The 24,556-nt window shown below is 35.4% G+C and overlaps 1 protein-coding gene across 4 annotated transcripts in view; it reads left to right on the top strand.

The window, feature by feature from the left end:
• RECK (reversion inducing cysteine rich protein with kazal motifs) overlaps window positions 1–24,556 on the top strand; it is a 156,188-nt gene that overhangs the window by 117,465 nt on the left and 14,167 nt on the right. For 3 of the 4 annotated variants that reach the window (XM_088150155.1, XM_088150153.1, XM_088150156.1), the window contains 6 exons: window positions 4,392–4,580; window positions 5,243–5,365; window positions 6,825–6,996; window positions 8,954–9,031; window positions 16,365–16,560; window positions 22,811–23,021. In XM_088150155.1, coding sequence (XP_088006281.1) covers window positions 4,392–4,580; window positions 5,243–5,365; window positions 6,825–6,996; window positions 8,954–9,031; window positions 16,365–16,560; window positions 22,811–23,021 — 969 coding nt within the window. The remainder of the gene's footprint in view (window positions 1–4,391; window positions 4,581–5,242; window positions 5,366–6,824; window positions 6,997–8,953; window positions 9,032–16,364; window positions 16,561–22,810; window positions 23,022–24,556) is intronic. The other variant, XM_088150154.1, reaches the window with a different exon arrangement.

Raw genomic sequence — 24,556 nt, 5'->3', positions numbered from 1 at the left:
GGGATTGAGACAACTATAAAGGAGTAATGTAAATGTACCAAGCCAGTCCTGGCTTTGCTTGTAACCGCTACGTTACGCATGAGTAAACCTCTTTTGTGAACCACACGTGTCACGGGAGTTTCTCTGTCGAATGGGGCAAACCTTACAATCCAGTGTCATACAATACTACTGTTATTCAAGCTTGATGTGGAACCATTTATGAGTACTCTTTGGATGCCAATTATGAATCCATCTAAAGTTTATATTATTTAGGCCATATTTTACCATTGTATTCACAAGGATATCATGAGAATTTGTTGAATGCTTTGCTGAGATTAAGGTATTCTATGCCCATGGCATTCTCCGTATGTGTTAAGTTAGTACTGTAACTCTGAAAATAAATGTTGATAAGGTTAGTCTTGCATGATTTATTTGTGACAAATCCATGTTGGTCCTTGTTAATTGTTGTATTGGTGTTCAAGTGCTCACATACATGTTTAATAGCCTGCCTGAGGACCATTTGCAGCAAAGATATTAAACTGACAGGTCTGCAAGTTTCCTGGGTCCGTCTTCTTCCCTTCCATTGCCTTCAGTGTAAGAACAACATTATTATTCTGTTACTTTCCAAGATTACAAATGTCATCTTTGAGGCTCAAGAGAAAAATTTATTATGAATTTCTATTGTCTGAGCCTCACAGGCCCACCTTGCTCTTCATCACCCTGTGATGAAAAACAAACAAACAAAAGGTGGCCCTCTCCCTTTACAGATTTTTTTTTTTTTAATGTTACCTGTTTTCACTATTTTTGTTGTTGGTGTTTCAAGTTCCAATAATTAGTTCTGCCTACTCCAGAGATATTGGGGCTGATGGACTTTCTTGTATGGTGGCAGGATCCTCTTGGTTTTGCACTGTACTTGCCTAGTTCTTAGAGTGAAGCTATCAGTGCATGATGCAATGATGGCGTTTTTGTTTATCAGCCAGCTTGTCAGGAAACTACAGACCAATCTAATCCAACTACAGACATTAATACTTGGGAAAATTCTAGAAAAGATAAGAAGTGGGCTTGCAAGTACCTAGGAACTAACAGGTTTACCAGAAGTCAGGATGGATTCTTTAAAAAAAGTTGTAGCAGACAAATTGTATTGCTTTCTTTAACAATGTGTGTAGATTAGTGGACCAAGAGAATGCTGTGGAAGTGGTATACTTAGACTTTAGTAAAGCTTTTGATGAAGTAGACCATACCTTCCTTCTTGATAAACTTGAACAATGTGGGATGGATGGTCCACCACCAGAAGAATTTGCAGTGGCTGCTGAATAGCTGTAGCCAATGCATGCTCCTTAATGGGTTTACATCCACATGAAGAGGGATGCAGTGAGGTACCTCAGCGTTCAGTCCTATACCAAATACTCTTCAATATTTTCATAAATAACTTAGATGAGGGAATGGAAGGGATGTTCATAAAAATTGTAGATAACACAAAGCTGAGGGTGATTGCTAACATCCCAGAACATAGGCTCAAAGTTGAAAGGATTTTGATAGACTTAAACATTGGGCCCTATCCAACAAAATGTTGTTCAATGATGTCAGCCCTACTAGGTAAATCAGACCAAGAAATCAATTCCGTAAGAAGGCTAAACTACTTCTATTGAATTTGGCTAGAATAACAGAATCTTGCAAGTGTTGTATATCCTCCTTTTTTTTATACTGTTTTGAATTAGGGATATGTCAGTCTGAGCTGCTTATGAATGCTATCTGCCGCTTCTGGACTTAAGATACATTTTTCTCCTCGTTGCTTTGTTAATGGAGCTTGCATCTTTTTTTAAATTTATATTTATTAAGATTTTTTTCATAGAATAAAAGACAAGTTGAAAGAAAAAAGGAAAAAAGGAGAGAGAGAGGTAAAAAAGAGAAAAAAACCTAAAATTAAGGAAATGCATGAATGACTTCTGACTTTTTCAACAGATAATTACACTCTTCTTATCCCTCCTCCCTCTTGATGTTATACAAGTCCCTTCAGCCCCTCATTTAATCCATGTCTTTCTTAATCTTGAAATCCATAAATCATAATTTCATTTCTTTCTTCTTTCAGTAAAAAGTCCATATAAGGTTTCCAGTCTTTCAGAAAAGTTTTTGTTGTTTTTTCACTGACCAAACAGATCAGTTTTGCCATTTCTGTGAATTCTGATATTTTCACAATCCATTACACCACTGTGGGAATTTCAGCATTCTTCCATTGTTGTGCATACAATAACCTTGCTGCAGTTAACATATACAAAATCAGTCTACCATGAGTCTTTTCTTATTCATTGTCTGTAAGTCCCAATAAAAAGAATTCTGGTTTCTTTACAATATTAATCTTTAAAATCCTTTGCATCATTGTTGGAATTTGTATCCAAAATTTCTTCGCTTTCTCACAAGTCCACCATGCATAATAAAATGTCCCCTCATGCTTTTCTCCTTTCCAACGCTGGTTTGAAATACTTTTGTACATTTTTTATAATTTCTCTGGTGTCATATACCAATGATACCTCATTTTATAAAAAAAAATTCTCTTAAATTATGACACAGTGTAGATTTAATACTGGTTACCCACATTCTCTTGGAGCTTGCATATCTCCATCAAGGTCATCTTCCTTACTCTACAAATGATGAGAAATATAAAGTTCTGCATTTAAGCAGGAAAAAAAATACAGTTGCACAAGTACAAAATAGGCATTAGTACTTGCAAGAAGGCTCTGGGTGTTCTGGTAGACCACAGATTAAGCATGAACCAGCAGTTTGTGCTGTAGCTGTCAAAATAGCCAATACAGTTTTGGGCTGCATCCCAAATAGCCAATACAGTCAAAATAGCCAATACAGTTTTGGGCTGCATCAACAGAGGTACAGTGTCGAGATCATGGGAAATTATAGTACCACTCTTTGTTGCCCCGGTTAGATTGCATCTGGAATACTGTGCCCAGTTTGTGTTGCCACAATATAAAAAGGATACTGAGGAATTAGAAAGATTGCAGAGAAGAATGACAAGGATGGTAAGGGGTATGGAGGCTAAATCCAAAGAGGAAAGCTAAGGGGAGACAAGATAGCAGTCTTCCAAGACATGAAGGGTTGTCACAGGGCAGAGGGTCAGGATTTATTCTCCATAGCAGCAAAGGGTAAGACCAGAACCAGTGGGTGGAAGCTTTACAGAGGGAGAGCCAAACTTGAATGAATGAATTTCCTGAAGTGAGCGCTATTAAACAGTAAAACAGTCTTCCTCTTGAAGTCATGGGTGCTCCATCACTGGAGGTTTCCAAGAAAAGATTGGACTGCAATTTGTTGGGGATGATCTGAGGATTCCTGCCCTCTTAGGGGGTTGGGCTACAATACCTCCAAGGTCCCTTCCAACCCTATTGATTCTATGAGAACAGTTGAGGATCACTGCAGCCTGAGGAGAGAACCTCAAAATTAGAAAATAAATCTGCATCACATGATGGGATACAGACCTAATCAATAGTAGTGAACCCAGTTAAAGAGAGGTTATTTAGTAAATAATGGGGAAAATATTGATTTAAAAGACAAAAATTCCTCTGATATATAAATTTCAAAGTATACCTACTTTGATATATTTGTCATCCATCATTAAATAAGGAAAATATGTCACAAGCTCATCATAACCAGTGGAAAGTTTACATGAGAGTGATTTATCTCATCCTACCCTTGCATTAAAATCTCCCAGAATAATTGCATGAGAATCAGAATAATTTGAATCCAAGTAAGCTATAGCCAAATCCAATTCATGCCACAGTATATCTGAAACCTCAAGGCTTTTAATTATATGCATTAATTATGATAAAAGACAGTTTGTGGCCAGCCTCAACCTTGAGGTACAGAAAAGTGGGTGCCTGCTCAAAATTAATCTTCAGGATTTAAAATTGATATTTTATATTAATTAGAATGACTAAACCACCCAGAGAGTTACCTGTTTTAGCAAAATGGGAAATGGATCAGAAGCAGAAATTACCTGAAAATACCTGTATCTCTTCCTCTGACACTTCCTCACTGTACTTTCACTGTACCTTCTTTCTCTGTAAATTTTTGTTTATATATTACCATTATTTATATTACAGTTGTATTGTCATAGTTTATACCTCCTGTATATATTTCTCCTCTAATCTCATTTGGTGCTGTCCCCATATCTACAGGTAAGTTTACTATCTGTACCTTGTATCTATCTTTCACCTCCAATTTCACATTTTCAGGCCAACTGAACTTGCTATGGATATATCTTTCAGTATAATGCTCCATACGTCTTAGAGTGAACTGTAATCAGTGAAAGTTTAAGCTGTTTGTTAGTCCTTAAGAGGCCTTTTTTTTGCAGCACACTTGTTCCTCTTAGAATACATAATTCAGTAACATTTGCCTTCTTTGCATAGGCTGCAAGTTGGGTGAAGCTTCTGATTTTATTGTCCGCCAAGGTACGCTCATCCAAGTACCATCTTCTGTAGGAGATGTTGGTTGCTATAAAATTTGCACATGTGGCCAGAATGGTTTGTTAGAAAACTGTATGGAAATGCATTGTGTTGATCTCCAAAAGTCATGCATTGTTGGAGGGCAACGAAAAAGTAAGTACTAGCACATGAGACTGCCTTTATAACAAGATTTTAGACTTCTGCAGATTATAAAACTAATTCTAATTGGAAACCTCCCTAGCGATGATCTCCATTGCTATTTTTCACAGATTTTCCATATAGAGTAAACAAGTATTTCTTGTATGTATCATTCACTTTTGCTGAGATTATTTTATACAAATTCATTTATTTTTACAGAATTCTGTAATTTTTGTACAGTATGTAAATAGTGTCTAGACTGATTTCACTTAAGCAAATGAAAGGTGATAAAGTTGTCTAAAAAGAGTGTAGTAAAAGAATATTAGCATGTAATTCAGAATTGTCATTCAAAATGAAAAAGACAGATGATTCATTAAATCTAGATAAAGCATGAGGATTTATTTGTAGTTTAACAGTTAATCTGGAAACCCAATTATAAGTCCACCCTGAGTCATTTGAGTTCATTGGGTTAGGCCAGTCACACCCTTTCGGGGTTATTGTGGAAAAAATGGAGGAGAGACTCCACTATTCTGAACTCCTAGAGGAAAGGTAGGATATACATTTAATGAATTTCTTTTTTGTCTGCAAGGGCAGTATTTCATACTAATTATGCATACATTTAAGTAGCTACATTTTAAAATCCAATAGATGTATGAATATATTTCTTTTATTTTAAGGTCATGGAACATCTTTTAATATAGACTGCAATGTCTGTTCCTGTTTTTCTGGGAATTTGATATGCTCTACTCGTCAGTGTCTAAATGAATTAAGTTCAGATGATGAACGTCACCTGTTTACAGGTAGTGTTTTTAAATTATAAGAAACTTTGAAAGATGATAGAAGTGATAATCGAAACATAGTAACACTGGATTTTGTTTTCCTTCTCTGGTGGTACTTTGCCTAGATATTTTCTGTGACAACTTTCTATAGCCTGTTTTCACGTGGATTTATTCAGACTGCTGATACTAAAGGAAATGGTTTGGGCAATATCCCAGATGGAATTCAACATAAGAGTTAAATGAAGCTGAAAACACACAGTTCTAGGGAGAAATAATTTATAAGAATGTTAGGAACCTGTTATAATGTATTTTTAAAAACTGCTTAAAAAGATTAATACCACTTGATATTACTATATTTATTCAAAAGATAGATAGTGCTGTATTTAAGATGGAAAGATTAGACAGAAAAGCAGTTGTTAAACAAAAATTCTGTACACTGTCCAGCTTCCTTACATTTAAAAGTAGTGTTTCCACTGAAGTCAGACCTGGAGATTTTTTTTCCACCAATAAATGTATACATGTGACACATATGTTTGTGTACCTTTATATATAGATAGATAGACATTGGCCAGAGGCTTCACTTCAAAAAAGGGGGAGAAATGAAAATTAATATCACTTGATTAAAATTAATTTCCTGCTAAATGAGACATGCTTTCTGTAAATTAAATAACTGTCACTTACATATGTAGACCTAAATTATTATCTCTCCTCACAAACTACACTTTTGTGCACTCACACACATAAACACACTGAAAAATAGAGATGATTTGCATACAACAGAACTGAGTAAGTATAAACCTATCTGTGCTTACTCTGTAGCAAGTTCCCTTGAGTTCAGTAACTCTTACTTCCAGTTAAGTATGCACAGGCTGCTATTGTTTCAGGGATGGATCTGTATGTTCTCCATAAGTAGGAACGGAACTGAAAACCTTGAGATACTGACTTGTTTTTTCCTTCTATTTGCAAAAATTGAATAGTTCAAGGCAGGCTTTTGTGCTAGGCTGCAAATATAAGAAATATAATGTGTACTTATTCTGTAATAGGTTCAATTAAAACTAGTACCTGTTACTCCCAGTTAAGTATGATTGGATGTCTAACTTCACTAATTGAGGATATTCATTTCCAAAGTCCTCATCCACAGATAAAGGAGGCTCCCACTGCAATTTATGTACTCTCTCTATATGAAAGAGAAAAAGGAGAAGCAGGGCTAATATGCTCATCCCCACCCCTCTTAAAGCAATGAGAAAGGTTTCTGTTTCAGCCATTTGCTTTCATTATTTGTACACACACATTTATATTCATTCACTTTCAACAGCGTCTACCTCTGTTACCATATTTTTAGCCAGTGTAAGATAATCCTCCCCTTAGATAATTATTTAAGGGGCAAAAACCTCATCTTCCTTCAAGGATAAATACTGAATGGCTTTCTATAGCTGATGTAGATACAATCAACATCCTAACAGAGGTTTAACTTTTTCAGGTCTTCCATGTGACTGCGCTGATCAGTTTGTCCCAGTATGTGGGCAGAATGGACGTACCTATCCAAGTGCATGTATAGCACGTTGTGTTGGGCTTCATGATAATCAGTTTGAATTTGGGTCCTGCATATCTAAGGATCCTTGTAACCCTAATCCCTGTCCCAAAAATCAGAGGTAAATATTTAAGAAAATCTACAGGACTGGGGAGATTATTTTAATTGACCAGTTATCTTGATTATGAAAAATCAGTTATATCTTACTTAATTCTGGTTTACTGTTAACAGAGAAATATGAATTGTAGTAGTTTACATAACACATATCAGTGTTACCAATAGAAAATAATATATGTAGCTCAGGGTTGAACTGTGGTGTTCTGGGGGTTCGCTGAGCTTGGTTGTTTTCTTGCAGATGTTTCATTACCTGACTAGGTAACATCTTCAGTTTTATCAAAAAGCGTCTGACCACTCAACCCATTACAGCACAATCAACACAAACTATGAAAAGGATAAAGCTGCCATACATCAGAAACATCTCAGAAACAACCAACAGACTATTACAGTGACATGGCTTCACTGTAGCCCACAAACCAACTAGAGCCCTCCAAAACATCTTAAGTAAACCAAAAGACCCAGTAATCCAAGAAGAAAAAACACATGTTATCACTACACCAATTGGATGAGACATTATTAGTTAAACATTAGCCATCTAGGTAGTGCCCTAATGCTGTATTCAATGACTGAACCTCCCACCTACCTCCCTGTAATATCTGACAGCTTGAGGATCATTTTATGTGCCTGTCAGGTCCACAAAGTCCAAACCCCAATTTAGAAGAATTCTCGTGAAACCAGGCCTGGTTCAGATAAATGCTCCTTTATTGGTTGGTACATGCAGCTTGAAGGAAAGCATTGCTAAAACTAAAGCCTGTGTAAATTTCCCTCTACTTATCCCCCCCCCCCCCGCTACAATGGCGCCAAACTCCTTTCTCACAGAATGGTGGCCTTGTGCATTCCTCCCATTGATAACACAGTTCTTCCCAGCCTTCAGACTACCACCGGTTTTGTCTGCATTCAGGTCTTGCTGTAAATTCCCATATCAGTGTGAGCGGCTCTCCATCTCATAGTAATAACCCAAGCACAACTATAACATCCCCCTGAGGTACAAATGGCAGAATCAAATCAAGCAAACACCCATTGACTGCTATAGCTTTTTTTAAATTGACATTTGATTGATGCAGGTTCTGACAGTGCCAGTTTAGGTATCCTGGTCAATTGCGGCTGAAATTTCAGATAAAATCAGGGAGCAATCAAGACTAGAATATTTTACCCTGAACAGAGTGTTGAGAAGCTAGGGAAAGTTTAAAGGAGCTTATGCTACAGGACTCCAGTTTTTTTATGTGTGCTCAAGAATCCTGTTTATTCCTTGTAACTCTCCATATTTCTGTAAAGACATCATAAATTATCCTCATCCAGAATATGAAATGGAAAACCTTCTCATTGATTTATGGGTCTTCCAGTTTCAACAGCTTAATTTTTTAAAAAGCTGTGATTTATGACAATGTAATAATGAGAAGAATTGTAAAGAAAAATATTCTAGGAATCAAAGGTAGTAAGCATCCAGGTAATCAACAAATTGAAACATTCACTGAAACGTACATGGTAATTTTAATGTTTGATTCTTCATTGCGATCTCTGTCCGTCACACATACAGCTACTCCACCACCTGGAAGATGCTTTGGGAATTTCCTATAATGGAAAAGATTTGGGAAAATAAGTTAGTCTCTGTTGTACTTGCTTGCAGATGAGACATTTGTTGTCCTTTGCTTCCTTTCAGTTGCTGCAACAGTCAACTGAAAGTGTTAGGAACTTTGTTCTTAGCACTTGCCCTATTTGATTGTAGGGTCCACTTGTTTGCACAGTGCTTGCCTAGTTTATACAATGAAGCCATTAATGCATGATACAATGTCAGCCTTTGAGATGGGCTGGATATAGGGTCCACAAGTTTGATTGTGGACTATAGGATATAGGGTCCACAAGTTTGATTGGAACTATACACTATACTTTAGCAATATAGGCTATAATAACAGAATCTTGAAAGCCTGACTGTATTTTCCTTCCTCCCTCTTATACCCCAGTGGATTAGGGTGGAGTCATTCTAAGCTTCTTTCTCATGCTTTCTCTGTTTCCTGGAGTCAATGCATGATTTTGTTTCTGTAAGTATTTCTGCATGGTTTCTCCAAGGTCATTTCTGTGGCTCTCTATATGTGATGAGGGGTTTCTTCTTCAGCTGGCTGATCTTTTTAAAATTGTATCTATTTTATTACAAGTTTTAAAAAGCATACACAAAAATACAAAAAAGTAGGAGAAAAAGATACCATCTGATGAACAATAACAAACAAAACAAAAGAGAAAAAATGGAAAATAAAATTATCTAAGTGTATCACAATTATATCAAATATTAAACATTGTATAAACAGCTCTGATTAAAAAATAATTGATGTAAAATATCTGTTGTAAAATATCATGAAATCTACGCCAAAGGGAAACATATGTCATTTTTTGATTGGTATAAAAAATTGCCTTTTCAAAAATGGATAAATTAAGCATCTCCCAAATCCAATCCTTAATATCCAGAATAATACTAATTTTCTAGTTTCTCAAAATAATTTTCTTGCCATTCGCCTCACCTGATATAGCCAAAGCTCCTCAAAAACAATCAGATTCTACATTCTTGGAATGGAATTCAGCATAAGATTAATATCTTTAACATTAAGAGATTTTCATACATATATACTGTACATGTATACATACAGTATGTGCATATATACATTAGAAAAAGATGCTAGTAACTCACAAGACCAATCATGTTAGTCATTGTTCTCTCAATTTTTTTTACATTGCCAACAAAGAAAATCTGACATCCTTTCAGATACATTTTTGGAGCATCCAATAAACTTGAAATAGAATCTTTTGATTAATCAATTTCAGTCTTAAGTCCAAAGAAACTGATTTAATGTTTTTTAAAACTTGTAACTGTTGATGTTTCTTTATTAGATACTGCAGTTCTTTATTCTATACATCGTACAGGTCAGTGATTTCAGCTTTAAAAATATTCTTTAATTTTTGATACAAATATGATGTAGGTTTAGTTCAGACATAGACCCCATCAGAAGAGAAAGTACCTCACATTTCCTTGAAGCAGCTAAAGCATTTGATCTATATTCTCAAGACATGCATACTGTTGTGAATTAGGCAAGTGAACTCCATCTGAAGTTGAGAAAAATCCTTAAAATAATCATTACAAAGTAACTTTCATATTCTACCCATACTTTCCAATATACAGTATAATATAGAGAGCTGGTCTGGCATAGTGGTTAAGGGCTATGCCTAGAAACCAGGAAACTCTGAGTTCTAGGCCTCCCTTAGTCATGAAAACTGGCTGGATGACTTTGGGCCAGTCACTCTCTCTCAGCTCAACCCACCTCACAGGGTTGTTGTGGGGAAAATAGGAGGCAGGAATATTAAGTATGTTTGCCACCTTGAATTGACATACATGCATATATATATATATATAAAGTCAGGATAAATATATAATAATAATGTTTTACTGCCTATTTTTAAAGTAAAAAGTTTCTGTAGAGTTGAAAATTCATGAGCCTCAATATCAGAATCAAATCTATAATCCAACAAGGCCCAAACCTGTCTAGCTTCTCTCAACCCCAGAAATGAAAGGCTCTTTTTACTATATATTGACCCAAGCAATTGCCAAGACCTTAGTGCAGATAAATAAAACTTTCCTAAAAGGCCCACACAGGTTGTTAATATACTAAATTTTCATTCTACGTAAACACTGGCTGATAGAATATAAGACCAGTGATATTTTTGAAAATCTGGTAAATTAAAACCACTATCCTCATAATTTCAGTTTAGACAATGATATCCTTGATGGCCTGATTTCCCATATAAATTTCCTTAATAATTTGTCTATCTGAAAAAAAATCTATTAAAATATTAATTTTAATAACATTAATTTTACCTTACCCCACTTAGTGGGATTTTAATCCATCTATTGATACATAAGGCATCATATTTATTTTTATGTATTTACAAATATTTTGGGGAATATAAAATCCTAAATACTTAATATATTTTGTAGAAATTATAAAACCCAACTCTTTACTTTGTTCTATTGATATATCAGCATTCAACCCAAGGACATAAAGTGGACTTATCCCAATTAATCTTATATCCTGAATACTAACCATTGCAGTTGAAGCACCATATAACATGGTATAAAATTTAACAATGAAATAGAATAGTTATCTAAAATTGCCAAAATATCATCAGCATATCAACCTAATTTATATTCAATATTCAATTATTTATATATTAAATAAAAAAGCAACAGAAAAGGTAGGTAACCCTGATGGGTACCTCACTATAACTCAAATGAATCAGAAATCAATCAGTTTGTTATAATTTTAGCATATAGTTTCAAATAATAAATTTTCATCAAATTAATAAAATAAAATGCTACTCATCATTTGCTTTGGAAAATTGATCTGAAACATAAAGTACTGAAATAGCACATTCTATTTTGATCTATATCATAAATATCTATTAATAAATGCTTGTCTAATTTTGATAAATCCAGACTAAGAAGGATGAATTATATGTGGTAACCCTTTCTGATTCTCTTTTTGGGCTCAGAGAGAGTGACTTGCTCAAGTCACTTAGCTGGCTTCTGTGCTAAAGGAGGACTAGAACCTGATTCTCCCCACTCATGTCCAGCACCTTAATACTGCAAAAGACAAACAGAATATTCATATTAAAATAAAGAGTAATGAAACGTGCATAAAAGATAATCAGTTTAAAAAGTAAAGGACAAGGGTAAAAGCTCCCCTATGGACTGGGAGGTGCTAAGGGAACAGTCTCCCATTCAAGCCTGTTCCATACAAGATGGGAGTTTGGGTTAAATCATGCTAGATACTGTATGTTCCACGTAAATAGGGCTTCTGCATTACAGTATTCAACCTGGTTTTGCAATGCTCTTTTTCAGCCAATGTGAGTCTGGAAGAGCAGTACAGGTAGTCCTCATTTAGCAACTGCCTTGTACAGTGACCATTTGCAGTTACAACAGTGCTGCAAAAGTAACTTTGCAACCAATCTTTGCACTTATGACCTTCATGGGTCTGTAAAGCAAAGGAAAGCTGAAATAAGATCATAAGCACAGTTGTGGTTTCACTTAGAGACTGTTTTGCTTAACAACCGAGTTGCTGGTCGGTCCCAATTATAGTTGCTAAATGAGGACTACCTGTACTACATTGTCTGCATATAGGAGAATTGCTATATGCTTCTCTGCCAGCTGATGTTCTCATCTGCGGTTAAGCACTTCACATGAATAGGTTCTTCACTGTATGATGGTTCATAAAGTGTTCAATTGTTGAGGTTGAAGTTTGTTACCATTCTGAGCAGCCACTGCATCCAGATCTACAGCAAAGCTGATCACAATCCAGCATTCCTGGAAAATGCCTTCCCACGAGAGAAAATCAAATCTCTTCTTTAAATTTTCCACCATTCCCTTAATTATAGAATAACTACATGGGGGTCAACCATGTCATGATTCCCTCATGATGTCATAGGCTACTGTTCATTTATCTTGGGCTACTTTAAGGTTTATCTGTGCAGAATTCATTCTCTCTGAATGAGGGGTAACTGCACCACTGTAATCTGTGAACCTTGGGTTCATTGGCCTTGTACCTTCAACCTGATTGATTTTAAGAGAGATTACACTAGTATTAGAGGCTGCATACAGTCCTTTTATAGCAGACTCTAACACAATGATGGCAAACCTATGACATGCGTATCAAAGGTGACACGCCACAACATCTTGGGTGACACACCAGCATTCACCAACACCCAACAGCAACTATTCCCCCTGTTTGAGTTACCAAAGAAACTGAATTTGTTTTACTCATACTTCATTTTTGTAATTATTTGATGTTTCTTTATATAATACCACACATGATTGGACTGTATTTCTTTCAATAAATTAATATGTAAAGAATTGTTTCTCTCTTGTTTTGGGGGTGGGGTGACATGCCAGCAGAGTCAAGTTAGGCATTTTCTGAATTTTTGACACACTAAGCCCAAAGGCTCGCCATCACTGGTCTAACAAGTGGTTTTCAGCTTCTGTGTCTACACTTGGATCCAACCTGACTAATTCTCCATTTCAATTAACTTTTCAGTTTCTGCTAATCTTCATGTTAAAAGGCTTTGTTCTCTCAACAGGCTTTATCTAGTGATGCATGATTTTATCAAAAAACATTCCTTTTTAACTCATCTGCTCACAAAATATTTCTTGAAAGGGCTTTCCAACATTTATCTACCTGGAGTTTTGTCTCTAATTCTTTCAAATCCACCTGCAAAACTACTTGATCAGAGTTTCAGTTTTATACCTTCAAAGTTGTATTTGGTGATGGCTATAAGCTCTGTATGCTCTGAGGAAACTTCAGGCCCTTTGGGTAAATCTTCTATTCTTACAATCAAATTGTATTAAAACCAAATACTACATTTCTTCTAAGAGCTGTTGTATTAACAATCCTATTAATATTTCTAATTTTCTTCTCATTACTGTCCAATTCATTAGAATATTCTCCTCAGTCTTTAGGTGCTTGCAAAGAGTCATTTTACTTGTTTCAGTTTGTTTGTAGATCTTCAGTACATCTGAAGAACTTACTGGATTAATTACAATATTTTGCTCAGTGGGTGATGGTACACTATTAATCTATGCCACTGATTGTCTAATTTATTGCTAGTGAGGTCATTTCCATGGACATTCCAATAAAGCAGTTTCCACATCTGCATCCTTGTTGCAAGCTATCTTCCTTTTTGACGTATGCAGAGTAAAGATGTTTATGTAACACTAAAGAATGGATGTTTTGGCTCAAGTTGATGTCTCCTTTTGCAGAGCTAGCTTACTCCTGGCTTAACCTGGGCACCTACTCAACTTTCACCTGATAAACCTGCTAGTCTCCTGTATGTGTGATGCAGGGAGAACATGATGCAGAATGGTTTATTTACCTATAACTGGTTCTTAATTAATCATCTATGAATTCACACAACTGGTTTACCTTCTCTGCAGATCCCTACCATGGTAGATAGTCCTGGTTCTGAGAAAATTGCATTATTTCTAAAGAGTGGGAGTGGGAGTCTTGCCTGTGAGCATGGATGTTGGGAGTGGATTTCCTTCCAAAATTCTGTGCCGGTATTGAAGGTTCCCACTGAGGCTTCCATGGAGGCCTAGATCCTATATGTGTGATATACAGAGACCATAATATGACCACTTGAAAAACCGCAATTACTGATAAGCAACTTATGCTTGACAGTCAGTGGAGGATGTAATCCTCAAATAGAATATTGAACAACAAATCTGACTTTCTGAGAGTAAGTTGTTTCATGTTTTGCTCTTTAAAAGAATAACTTGTTGGAGCACACATAGCAGAGTCCATATCAAAGCTCTATCATGGAATGGATGTTGTGGTAGAAGAATTTAATTAGAATTTTTTGTTAAATGACAAGTAGCTTCCTTATATATTTCTTCTAATATTTTTATTAATCTCACTCCTAGAATATAGTATATCCTATGTATATATTGGTGATTTCCTTCAGATTGCAGGAACACTACTGAAAAATAATCTAAGCAGCCAAATCTGTGGAAGACTGTTCCTAGGGACAGTCTTCCACAGATTTGGCTGCTTAGATTATTTTGAAGGGAAATTTAGGAAGAACTAATGGGAGGATTTCTTAATAGGAACCCTGGAAGATAGGAGAATTGAATAGGACCACCATTGTTTTATTAGATCTGGGCATGCTTCAGGTCCCAACTGTTAAAATTATATCATCTCTGGGAGTTCGGTACCATATAAATTATTGTTGGTTGCACAGTCAGCCAGATGTTTAGACTGGACTTGGCATTTTTATCCACCTATCGAGTCCTTCCCAAGGACCTGGGATCGGCAGATGTTGTTTGACAGTGTTAAAGGTATCATCACAGGATGGAAGCTGTTCCAAGTAAAACTGCATTTTGCAATTGACTGATGGTGATTTTGTCAATGGCAATGGTGTTCAAGTGGTACTCCAGATGTTTTGGGATTGCACTCAAGGTGCCTGTTACTATTGGTACTATCTTTGCTTTCTTTTGCCACAGTTCTATTTCTATTTGCAGGCCTTTGTATTTTTTATATTATTATTATTATTATTATTATTATTATTATTATTATCATTATTATTATTATTTTGTGGCTGCAACTGCCCTGGGGGATTGTAACCCCCTGAAGTCCACATGGCCTGCACCTTATTGTTGCCCAGGGAAAGCCCTAAATCATGGCTCTTTCAACAGGTCACGGGATAGGGTGCTTTGTTATTCCACACTGATGTTACTCCTCACACTGATTTTATTCCTCAGTCCTCGATGTTTCCTTCACAGGAAGAAAGCACCATGAACTAAGGATATATTATATTATATATATTATATAACATAACATCACATGTGTGTTGTTTATTACTATTTTCAACTTTAAAAAAAAATATGTTGCACATTGCCTAGAGTTGGTTGGATGATTGAGGCAGCTCATAAACTGAATAAATATATAAATAAACCAGCCCAAACAACTGTCAGTCCCTGAACCCCCACTTCATTCCCTGAGGATTATCAAGGGCAGTGAATCAGTGTTTTGGCCTGCTGGTGTCAAATCAGTACTGCTTTCTTTAGTTTGGAATCCATATTGTTGCCTCTGATTACAGGGAGGCAGGAATGGAAGTGCTGGGTATATTAGAATCATAGAGACAGAAGGGCCCATTTGGGCTGGTGGGTCCAATCCCCTGCTCAGAACAAGAATCCAAATTAAAGCATTCCTGGGAGATGGCTGCTAGCCTCTGACTGAATGCTTACAGTGAAAGGGACCTCTCTGGGTGAGTGTTCCATTGCTGAATTGCTCTTTCTGTTAGGAAGTTTTTCCTAACATTGAGTTGGAATCTACCTTGAATTGGCTACCAGTAAATCTAATCTTGTTAGATTGCTTAAACTGGAGGCTTCTTGGAGAAGACTTTCTCCTTGACAGAACATTCCAGGAAGAGTGGAGGGCAGCTGTCACCCAACTAATGTTGAGGTAGGGTTATTAAAGTATACCTGGACTAACTAAGGATTAGTTTCCTTCATAATATATCCTGTCCCTGATAAGTAGCTAGGGAACACCTTATGACACCTAGTGAGCATTGCAGATTTCATAATGCCTGGGGTTCTTATCTCCTCTGAAATTCATGTGAAACAGTTTCCCTGAGCTAATTAAACCTCCTGAACTTGAAGTAAGATAGCCCTTTTATAAAACACTTGTACCCACTCTGTATTTGATGCTTATGACCAGAAATATTTATTATATATGCTTTTTTACAACCTTTTAAAGAAGAGAAATGATTTCCCTCATTATAATATTTCTGTTTGCTTTTTTTTTTCCTGGAATAAATATTTGAAAATATTTTCCCCAGATGTTTACCAAAGCCACAGGTTTGTTTAACAAGTTTTGAGAACTTTGGGTGTAACCAATATGAATGTGTGCCGAGACAGTTCAGTTGTGGTGACCAGTTGCGAGATCCTGTTTGTGACACAGATAATATAGAATATAATAACCTCTGTGCTCTGCACCAAAAAGGAAAAATTATATCATACAAAGGTCCATGTCAGGTATGCAGTAATGTCTCAAACTCCTTTCTTGTTGTATGTATGATTCTATTGCTGTATCTGTCTAGTGCTGATTTTTCTCTTTATTCTATTTAAGCAGTAAGAAAGTGTGAACCAGCAAAATAAAGGTTTCTTTTTATAGATATTAATTTTGACTGAGCTCCTTGAGCTGATCCTAGAAATCCCTATGAATAATTTGCACAGTCTGTATGAGGATTTTCTTTGCTATTTTATGTTATTTTGACAGAAATTTAAAGTGCAATCAGGAAAAAGAAAAAAAATGAAAGGAACAAAAAAGAAATAGAAAATAGATTTACAAGCTTTATAAAATTAAATAAGAATTCAAGGTAACATTAGTACTATTTATAAAGTTGAACTTATATCAATTTAGCACTTTAAAAGTACTGTTAAAATCAAATTGATAATGAATAATTAGCAAAGGCAGCCAATGTGATTAGAATCATTAATCAGAATAAACAATAAGAATTTTTATCTAAACCAAGTCTGTTGATTAAGCAAAATCTACTACTTTAAAGCCTTCAAGTACATGTGCAAGAATTATATAAATAGTTTCCAGGTTAAATTAAATTCAATATCTTGTTTTTTAAATAAAAAGTTATTTTTGACATTGATGCATACTCCCATAGCTTAGTCTGGTATTCCTCTTAATAAGGAATTATGTATAATTTTCAATAGAAGTATAAAGTATCCTAGCAGCTGCTATACAGAGTCAACAGTAAATATGGTATTTATCTTCCATTGGTACTTCCATTGTTGCATTTTAATTGTCCTGTTTAAATACTGTATCCATTTAATCATACAATATTTTATTTGTTGAGTTTCTGAATCATATTTCAGTAAAAACTTACAAATGAGCCTCAGCAGGTGTTCTGAATTTGTGTTACAGCCTTTTCGAATTTGGTTAGGTCTCTGAGTGTTCCCTCTTGTTTTGTAATTCCTTGTGAATTATACCACTTATTTGAAGATACTGGAACCAATAAGATGTTTCTAAACATTTCAAGAAGAGAATCTCAGAAGTTTTCATCTCTGTTTTATTAAAGAAATCTTGCAATCTGTATGAATTATCTCCCTACTGATCAAAGTTTTTGTATGTTCATCTTCATGAAAAGTATTTACTGATACTGATTTGATTTGTGCCATCAAGTCGGTGTTGCTTCTTAGCAACCACATAGATAGATTTTCTCCAGGATAACCTGTTCCTTAAAATCTTCCAATGGTACAGTTACTGCTGTAACTGAGTCCATCCACCTTGCTGCTGATTGTCCTCTTTTTTATTTCCTTTCATCTTTCCCAGAATTATAGACTTCTCTAGAGAGTAGGTCTTCTCATAATGTGTCCAAAATATGATAATTTGAGCTTGGTCATTTGTGCCTCAGGAGAACTCTGGATTGATTTGTTCTGTGATCGTTTTGTTGTTTTCTTGGCTATCCATGGTATTTCCAGGAGTCTTTTCCAACACTAGTGTTCAGAAGTGTCAATATTCTTTATATCCTGCTTGTTCAAAATCCAACTTTTGCTTCCACAGACTGTCACAGGGAAAACCATTGCCTGCATGATTCTGATCTTTGTAGGCATAGCATCTGAATACCTTTTCCAAAGCCGCCATTGTTAGTCTACCAAGTGCTAATCTGTGGGATATTTATTACTATATCTCCCAGCTTTAAAAGAATGCCTTTTACTTGCAATATTGCATCCTTTGTCTTTGTATATATTTAATGTAGTTAGTTTGCTTTATGTGCTGACCATAAGTTTAGTCTGTAGAATTCTTGAATTTGTAATTACTTGTCTTTGTCTAGATTGAGATATGTATCCCACTTCTTCCAAATCGTCTCTCCCAAAATCTTCTGAAGTTGTTTCTATGCAATTCTGTTTCTGCTACTTGTAGCCTAGTATTCATACTCTTTATCTCTGACAGTTGAATTCTATATTCTGAGGATAATTCTTGGTTTTCTGTATGCACATTTTTGTTGAGACTTATTCAATTCAGCTGTAGATAAATCTCTAATTTGTGATAGAGTAACAGGGGAACCACTTTTTGTTGACTGTTGCTGGTCTTCCTCTGTTATTGTCAAATCTACTCTGCCACCTTTTACTCATTTTTAACAAATGAGATACAGTTTTACTCTTAAAAATGCTTTTTCATTAAACAAATTCAGAAAAGGATATCTTAATGTTGAGATAAAATATTAATTACATTTCATAAAATATTTAAAAGTATGCAATCAAATGTAAAGAATACTTTAAAAATTACAAGACTTATGATAATATCTTATTAATAACAAAGATAATTAGTTTGTTCAGTTTCGGCATCATGCTAAGTTCTTTGTGTTGGAGCTCACTCTTACAATACCAATTAAAAATGAATAATATTTTAGGATAATCTATATGCAGAAGATCAGTAAAATTAAAATGAGTCCAAACATATAAAATTAAGTTAGTCCAAATAGATTCTCAATAGAATCCCTTTAATTTCTCTGTGAAGTAGCATTTAAAATCATCCAGTGCTACTTTATAGTAGAGCTATGAAGGAGCTCCCCCTTATGGTAACAAATATAATAAATTCAGAGAATTAGAACTGGCAAAATAAAATTTGCACTCTAAAATGAATTATATCCATTTGCTGGAAAATAGAATACAGTATATATTAATGATTTTGTATCTAACTCCATTTTCCAGCAAATAGATATAATTCATTTTAGAGTGCAGTTTTTATTCAAGTAAATCCAGGATACAATAAAATAAACTCAGATGAAATAAGTAGAATTATTCTAAGCTCAATCACCATCACCAGTTGCATAATTATTTAAAGTCAGGCAAAAAGAAGATTATGGCTAATTGATCCAGTCTGTTTTAATTCATCTTGATACTTATTTGGGTTTCTCACATAAATGCAAAAACCACAAACTCCTACCAACTATATAGTCTCCACTCAAAATATCCCTTGAATTTTATAAACAATTTTGTGCTGTAAAAAGCTAAATTTAGAGAGTAGAGAAAGAAAAAGTTAGTTTACAGAACCTGTAAAATTCTTGTATATCCTAAATTAAATCTTTAACCAGAATAAATCCCAAAGTTGCAAAAAAGGCATGAAGTATAGAAGGGGGTGAAATGCAATTAAAAATGTAATAAAATCTCAATGTGAAATATAATAAAAGCTGAACACTTTAGTTTGGCTGGCTCTTGTGAGTCTGATGTTAATCCAGATTCATGTAATAAGCTTTAGATAAATATATAAATCTCCATGAAGATTTAAAACTCTACCAGGTTGTTCAACTTCAAGCAGCCCCCAACAGATAAACTTGCTCTTCAGCCTCTGATTCTTGATTCTTGTCTAAGTATACTCCATTACAGTTAGGAAAGAGCAAAATAAGTCAACTTTCCCCTCATAGAAAGCTCTGCTTCCTCCCTAATGAGGCTCTTTGTGAAGATGAGGATTTTAATTATTTGAGGTACTGATTTGACATGCCTTTCACTCCCTGAATCATCTTAATATTTTGTAGAAGCATCAAAAACTTAGAATATAATTTTTATGGCAAAAAAAATATTAGGCTTTGTAAAGTTGTTGTTTAAGACAACATTTAAATTACTGGTCAAGCAATAATTTAAAATAACTTCAAAATATGTGTTAACCCTATCTTTGATAAAGTCAGAAGAACCACATCAGCAATAAATGGATAAAACGTCCAGCCAGTTTAGATCAAAGACAGTCAGGAAATAGATAAACGTAACTCAAGTAATTGAGATAAAGGTAAAATAGAGATGGAACAAGGGTCCATCCCTGACAAAGCCCTTTGGAAGGAAGTATAAGACTCACAGAAGACTATTGGTAGCTAAGAAAAGAGCAAGAAACAGAAGAAACGAGAGAAGAAATGAGAAGCAAATGATTACTTTTCATCTGGAAGCTTAAAGAACAATTGGCAATGGTATAAAGAACGCTAGCAATGGTCAGAATGCAATAAACTGTACTGGATCTATGACCTGAAATAGAAGTGTATTTATCAATCAAGATTCTGTTGACAATAGTAAGATCAAGGTGACCTATCATTTGAACTGAGCAGACACCAGGATTAATTTAAGAACTTTAGAACATTAACATGATTAATATGAAAGCACCAAAGGAAGGAAGAGAACAGAGTATTATACTGGGACCTATTCTAGCATTGAGATCTCCCAGTACAATTAAGTGGACCAGATTCTAGATCAAAAATATGTTGTAAAGTGTCCCAGGCGTTTCTTTATCAAATCTTTGGACTATTGATTAGTTATATATCATTTTAATGTAGGTTCAACTTGTTCATTTTATGGAAATGCAATTAGTTATCAGTATTTTTTATGACATTATTTCTTATCTTCAATCTATCCTTCTTGTATCTCTCTGAACTTGTTCAAACTTGTCTGAATTCTTTTTAAGAAATCTCCAGACCTGGACACAATATTCTACATGAGGTTTGACCCATGCAACATAGACATGATTTGGAAAGAATGCTTCTGTTGATGCATCTACAATTACATTGGCTTTTTCTGCAGCCATATCACTCTAATTCATAATTTATTTTACATTAAATTATTACTAATAGTTAATATTCTAATATATTTTTCAAAAATACTATTGAAATTTTCTACTCTACATAGAATCATAGAATCACCATTGAAAGGGATCATTTAAGCTTGAATCCATAGTTAAATGGATTTCCCAGAAGATGGCTATCTAGCTTCCACTGTTGAATTCTTTCTACTGCTAGGTTATTTTTCTCAGCATTCAACTAAAATCTGCTTTCTTGTAACTTAAATCCATTATTCTGTGTTTTATACTATGGAGCAAGAGAAAGCAGTGAAGATGCAGATGCTAACATGTAACAAAGAAAGGGCAGAACCATTCACTTTCTGTCCAAACTTCTGCAATAAAGAGCTCTGTAATTGTGAAGAGGAAGATTAAGAGATAAGTAAAAGTTTGAAACATAATCACATTCTACTTCCTGTTTTGATTTAAACTTGCAGCATCTATTCTTTTCAGCAGGGGACCTATTAGAATGATCTGTCCCCAGAAAGACTTTAGGTTTGTATGACTAATATGGTTGGTATTGCTGTTGAAAATTTGGCTTCCCTGAGGATATAAGATGATTAAGGCAGTTGGTATGATCACTCCTGACTGTACTTCCTCATGCTGCTAGGTCCAGTCAGCTCTTTAGTGTTCATCTGAGTTGAGGCCACAAGTCAGGAGGCAATTAGAATATAAATGGAAGAAAATTTATCTTGAATCTGATTAAATGATAGTAAAATTATTCATTGCACTTTGTGGTGGTGATGAAAGCAAAAAAACCCACATTTTTCTCCTCCACTATTATATCCTCTCAGTACTACTCAGCAGAATTTTTCTGTATGGTTCAGGGTCTTTAGAAATGACCCAACTAGAAATCATATAAAATCCTTGGTAGTTCACTGTGATGTACTGTTTAGACTCTGAGAGCAAAATCAATCACATTCATCATGACTTAGAATCTAAAGTTTTGGCTATTCAAGATGTAGAATTGTTCAGGGCATAGTCTAGTCAGATTTTTTGGATGAGCTACAGTTTTTAAGGATTGATCTTATAAAACAATGTGTTTAGACCAGTTTAGCCAACCACATATTTGCTTCTCCCTATCCCTCATGGCTTATTACATCATCAAAGTATCAGGAGATCCTAATAGAGAAGATGGCAAAATGACTTTCCTTTTCTTCTTCCCATGTTCTCAAATGGCTGGAGTCCAAGAGCACAGAGAAGTGCAAACAGAATGGAGGAAACCAGAAGCTAGCACGTTTGATCCAGTTCTCCACTGCTTAAACAATCTAAATATAAACAAAGTAAAAATAAAATAGAATTAAATAAATAAATAAAAATGGAGGATGAAGCAGAGTCCTCCTCCTCGTCTGAATTTATTCCATTCACCCAAATCTTATATTAGTTCATCTTCTGTATTTTTGTACTTTTAGGGGGAGGGGTAAGGTATTAACCATGTATGTGACCCCCTCTCATTTATTCTACAGTTAAAAATTTTAATTGCTTCTGTCTTATATGTTCATCTCTGTTTTACTGGATACTAAATACAATCAAAATTTAAGCACTGAAAAATCATTACGCTGTTTGCATACAGTTTGGGAAATTATATTCTGCTTTTATTTTGGAAATAATTGCAAATTTCTCTGCTGATATTTTTCATTCCGTTTCTTTCTCTCTCTCTCTTTTTTTTAGTCCTTTTGCAAATCAGTAGATTTGGTATGTGGCCATAACGGAGAAACTTATAGCAACATATGTGCTGCCTTTTCTGATCGTGTGGCTGTTGATTACAGTGGACCTTGTCAAGCTGTAGGAGTCCTTTCTGACTACAGTTATCAAGGGGAATGTGTATCTGTTACATGTTCCCATCTTTCAGCAACGGGATACAAGCCAGTTATCCCACCAGGTGAAAATTCTGACATTAATATTCAATTGATGTTTGATAACTTTTGAAAGATACTCACAAAATATTACTTGGAATTCTGTTGGAAAAGGATATAGTTTTAGATTTTTGCATACATAGAATCAACTGATTCTTCATCATGGTCTCTTGATTCACACTGATGGGATTTTGTGTCTCTGCAGTACCTCTGTTAGAATCTTACAGAGTTAACATACTTGGTGGGAACTTCTTTCCTAGTCTGGGAGATGGGCTCCCACCAGCAATTCCTGTTCAACCATCATAGCAGTAGTATCTCTGAAAAATGTTGTTATTATTTTAAATTTATTATAGCTGCCCACTCCAGGAGACTCTAGACAGCTTCGAAATACAAAAACAATAAAAACAGTTAAGACCATAAACACCGCAGGCAGCCCAGACTAAAACAGTTATAACAATAACAAGCCAGACCAGGGGCCCCACAAACCCATTAATCCCAGGCCTGAGACCAAAGCCAGGTCTTAAGAACTTTTCAGAACCCCAGGAGAGAGGACACTCTTCATATCTCTGAGGGGCTGTTAGGATTGCAGTTAGCATTTTCTTTTATTTATTTCTTCTTTTCTCACATTAGTATTTATTAGTATTTCTCTCTTTCAGTTTGCACTTTTATTTGCTTTGGCTTTTAATGTTAAGAGCAACCTTGCCTTTCACCAAAGGCATGGTTTAGGAAGTAAACAAGATGCAGTAGTAAATTGCCATCTACAGATAAGCGCTCCCTGTGCCTAATCTGCTTGGGAAAAGAGCACAGACTTGATTCTTGCTCCCATTGTTACAGTGGGGCAAAGAAGTATTTAGTCAGCCACCAATTGTGCAAGTTCTCCCACTTAAAAAGATGAGAGAGGCCTGTAATTTTCATCATAGGTATACCTCAACTATGAGAGACAAAATGGGGGGAAAAATCCAGAAAATCAAATTGTCTGATTTTTAAAGAATTTATTTGCAAATCATGGTGGAAAATAAGTATTTGGTCAATATCAAAAGTTCATCTCAATACTTTGTTATATATCCTTTGTTGGCAATGACAGAGGTCAAATGTTTTCTGTAAGTCTTCACAAGGTTTTCACACACTGTTGCTGGTATTTTGGCCCATTCCTCCATGCAGATCTCCTCTAGAGCAGTGATGTTTTGGGGCTGTCGCTGGGCAACATGGACTTTCAACTCCCTCCAAAGGTTTTCTATGGGGTTGAGATCTGGAGACTGGCTAGGCCACTCCAGGGCCTTGAAATGCTTCTTACGAAGCCACTCCTTTGTTGCCTGGGTGGTGTGTTTGGGATCATTGTCATGCTGAAAGACCCAGCCACGTTTCATCTTCAATGCCCTTGCTGATGGAAGGAGGCGTTCACTCAAAATCTCACCATACATGGCCCCATTCATTCTTTCCTTTACATGGATCAGTCGTCCTGGTCCCTTTGCAGAAAAACAGCCCCAAAGCATGATGTTTCCACCCCCATGCTTCACAGTAGGTATGGTGTTTTTTGGATGCAACTCAGCATTCTCTCTCC

Source organism: Python bivittatus, unplaced genomic scaffold (genome assembly GCF_059951505.1).
Source record: "Python bivittatus isolate LINGU-HERP-01145 unplaced genomic scaffold, Pbiv_v1 ctg000610_np1212, whole genome shotgun sequence".
Lineage (NCBI taxonomy): Eukaryota > Metazoa > Chordata > Lepidosauria > Squamata > Pythonidae > Python > Python bivittatus.
Note: the sequence above shows the minus strand (reverse complement) of the source record. Positions and strands in the feature narration are given on the sequence as shown.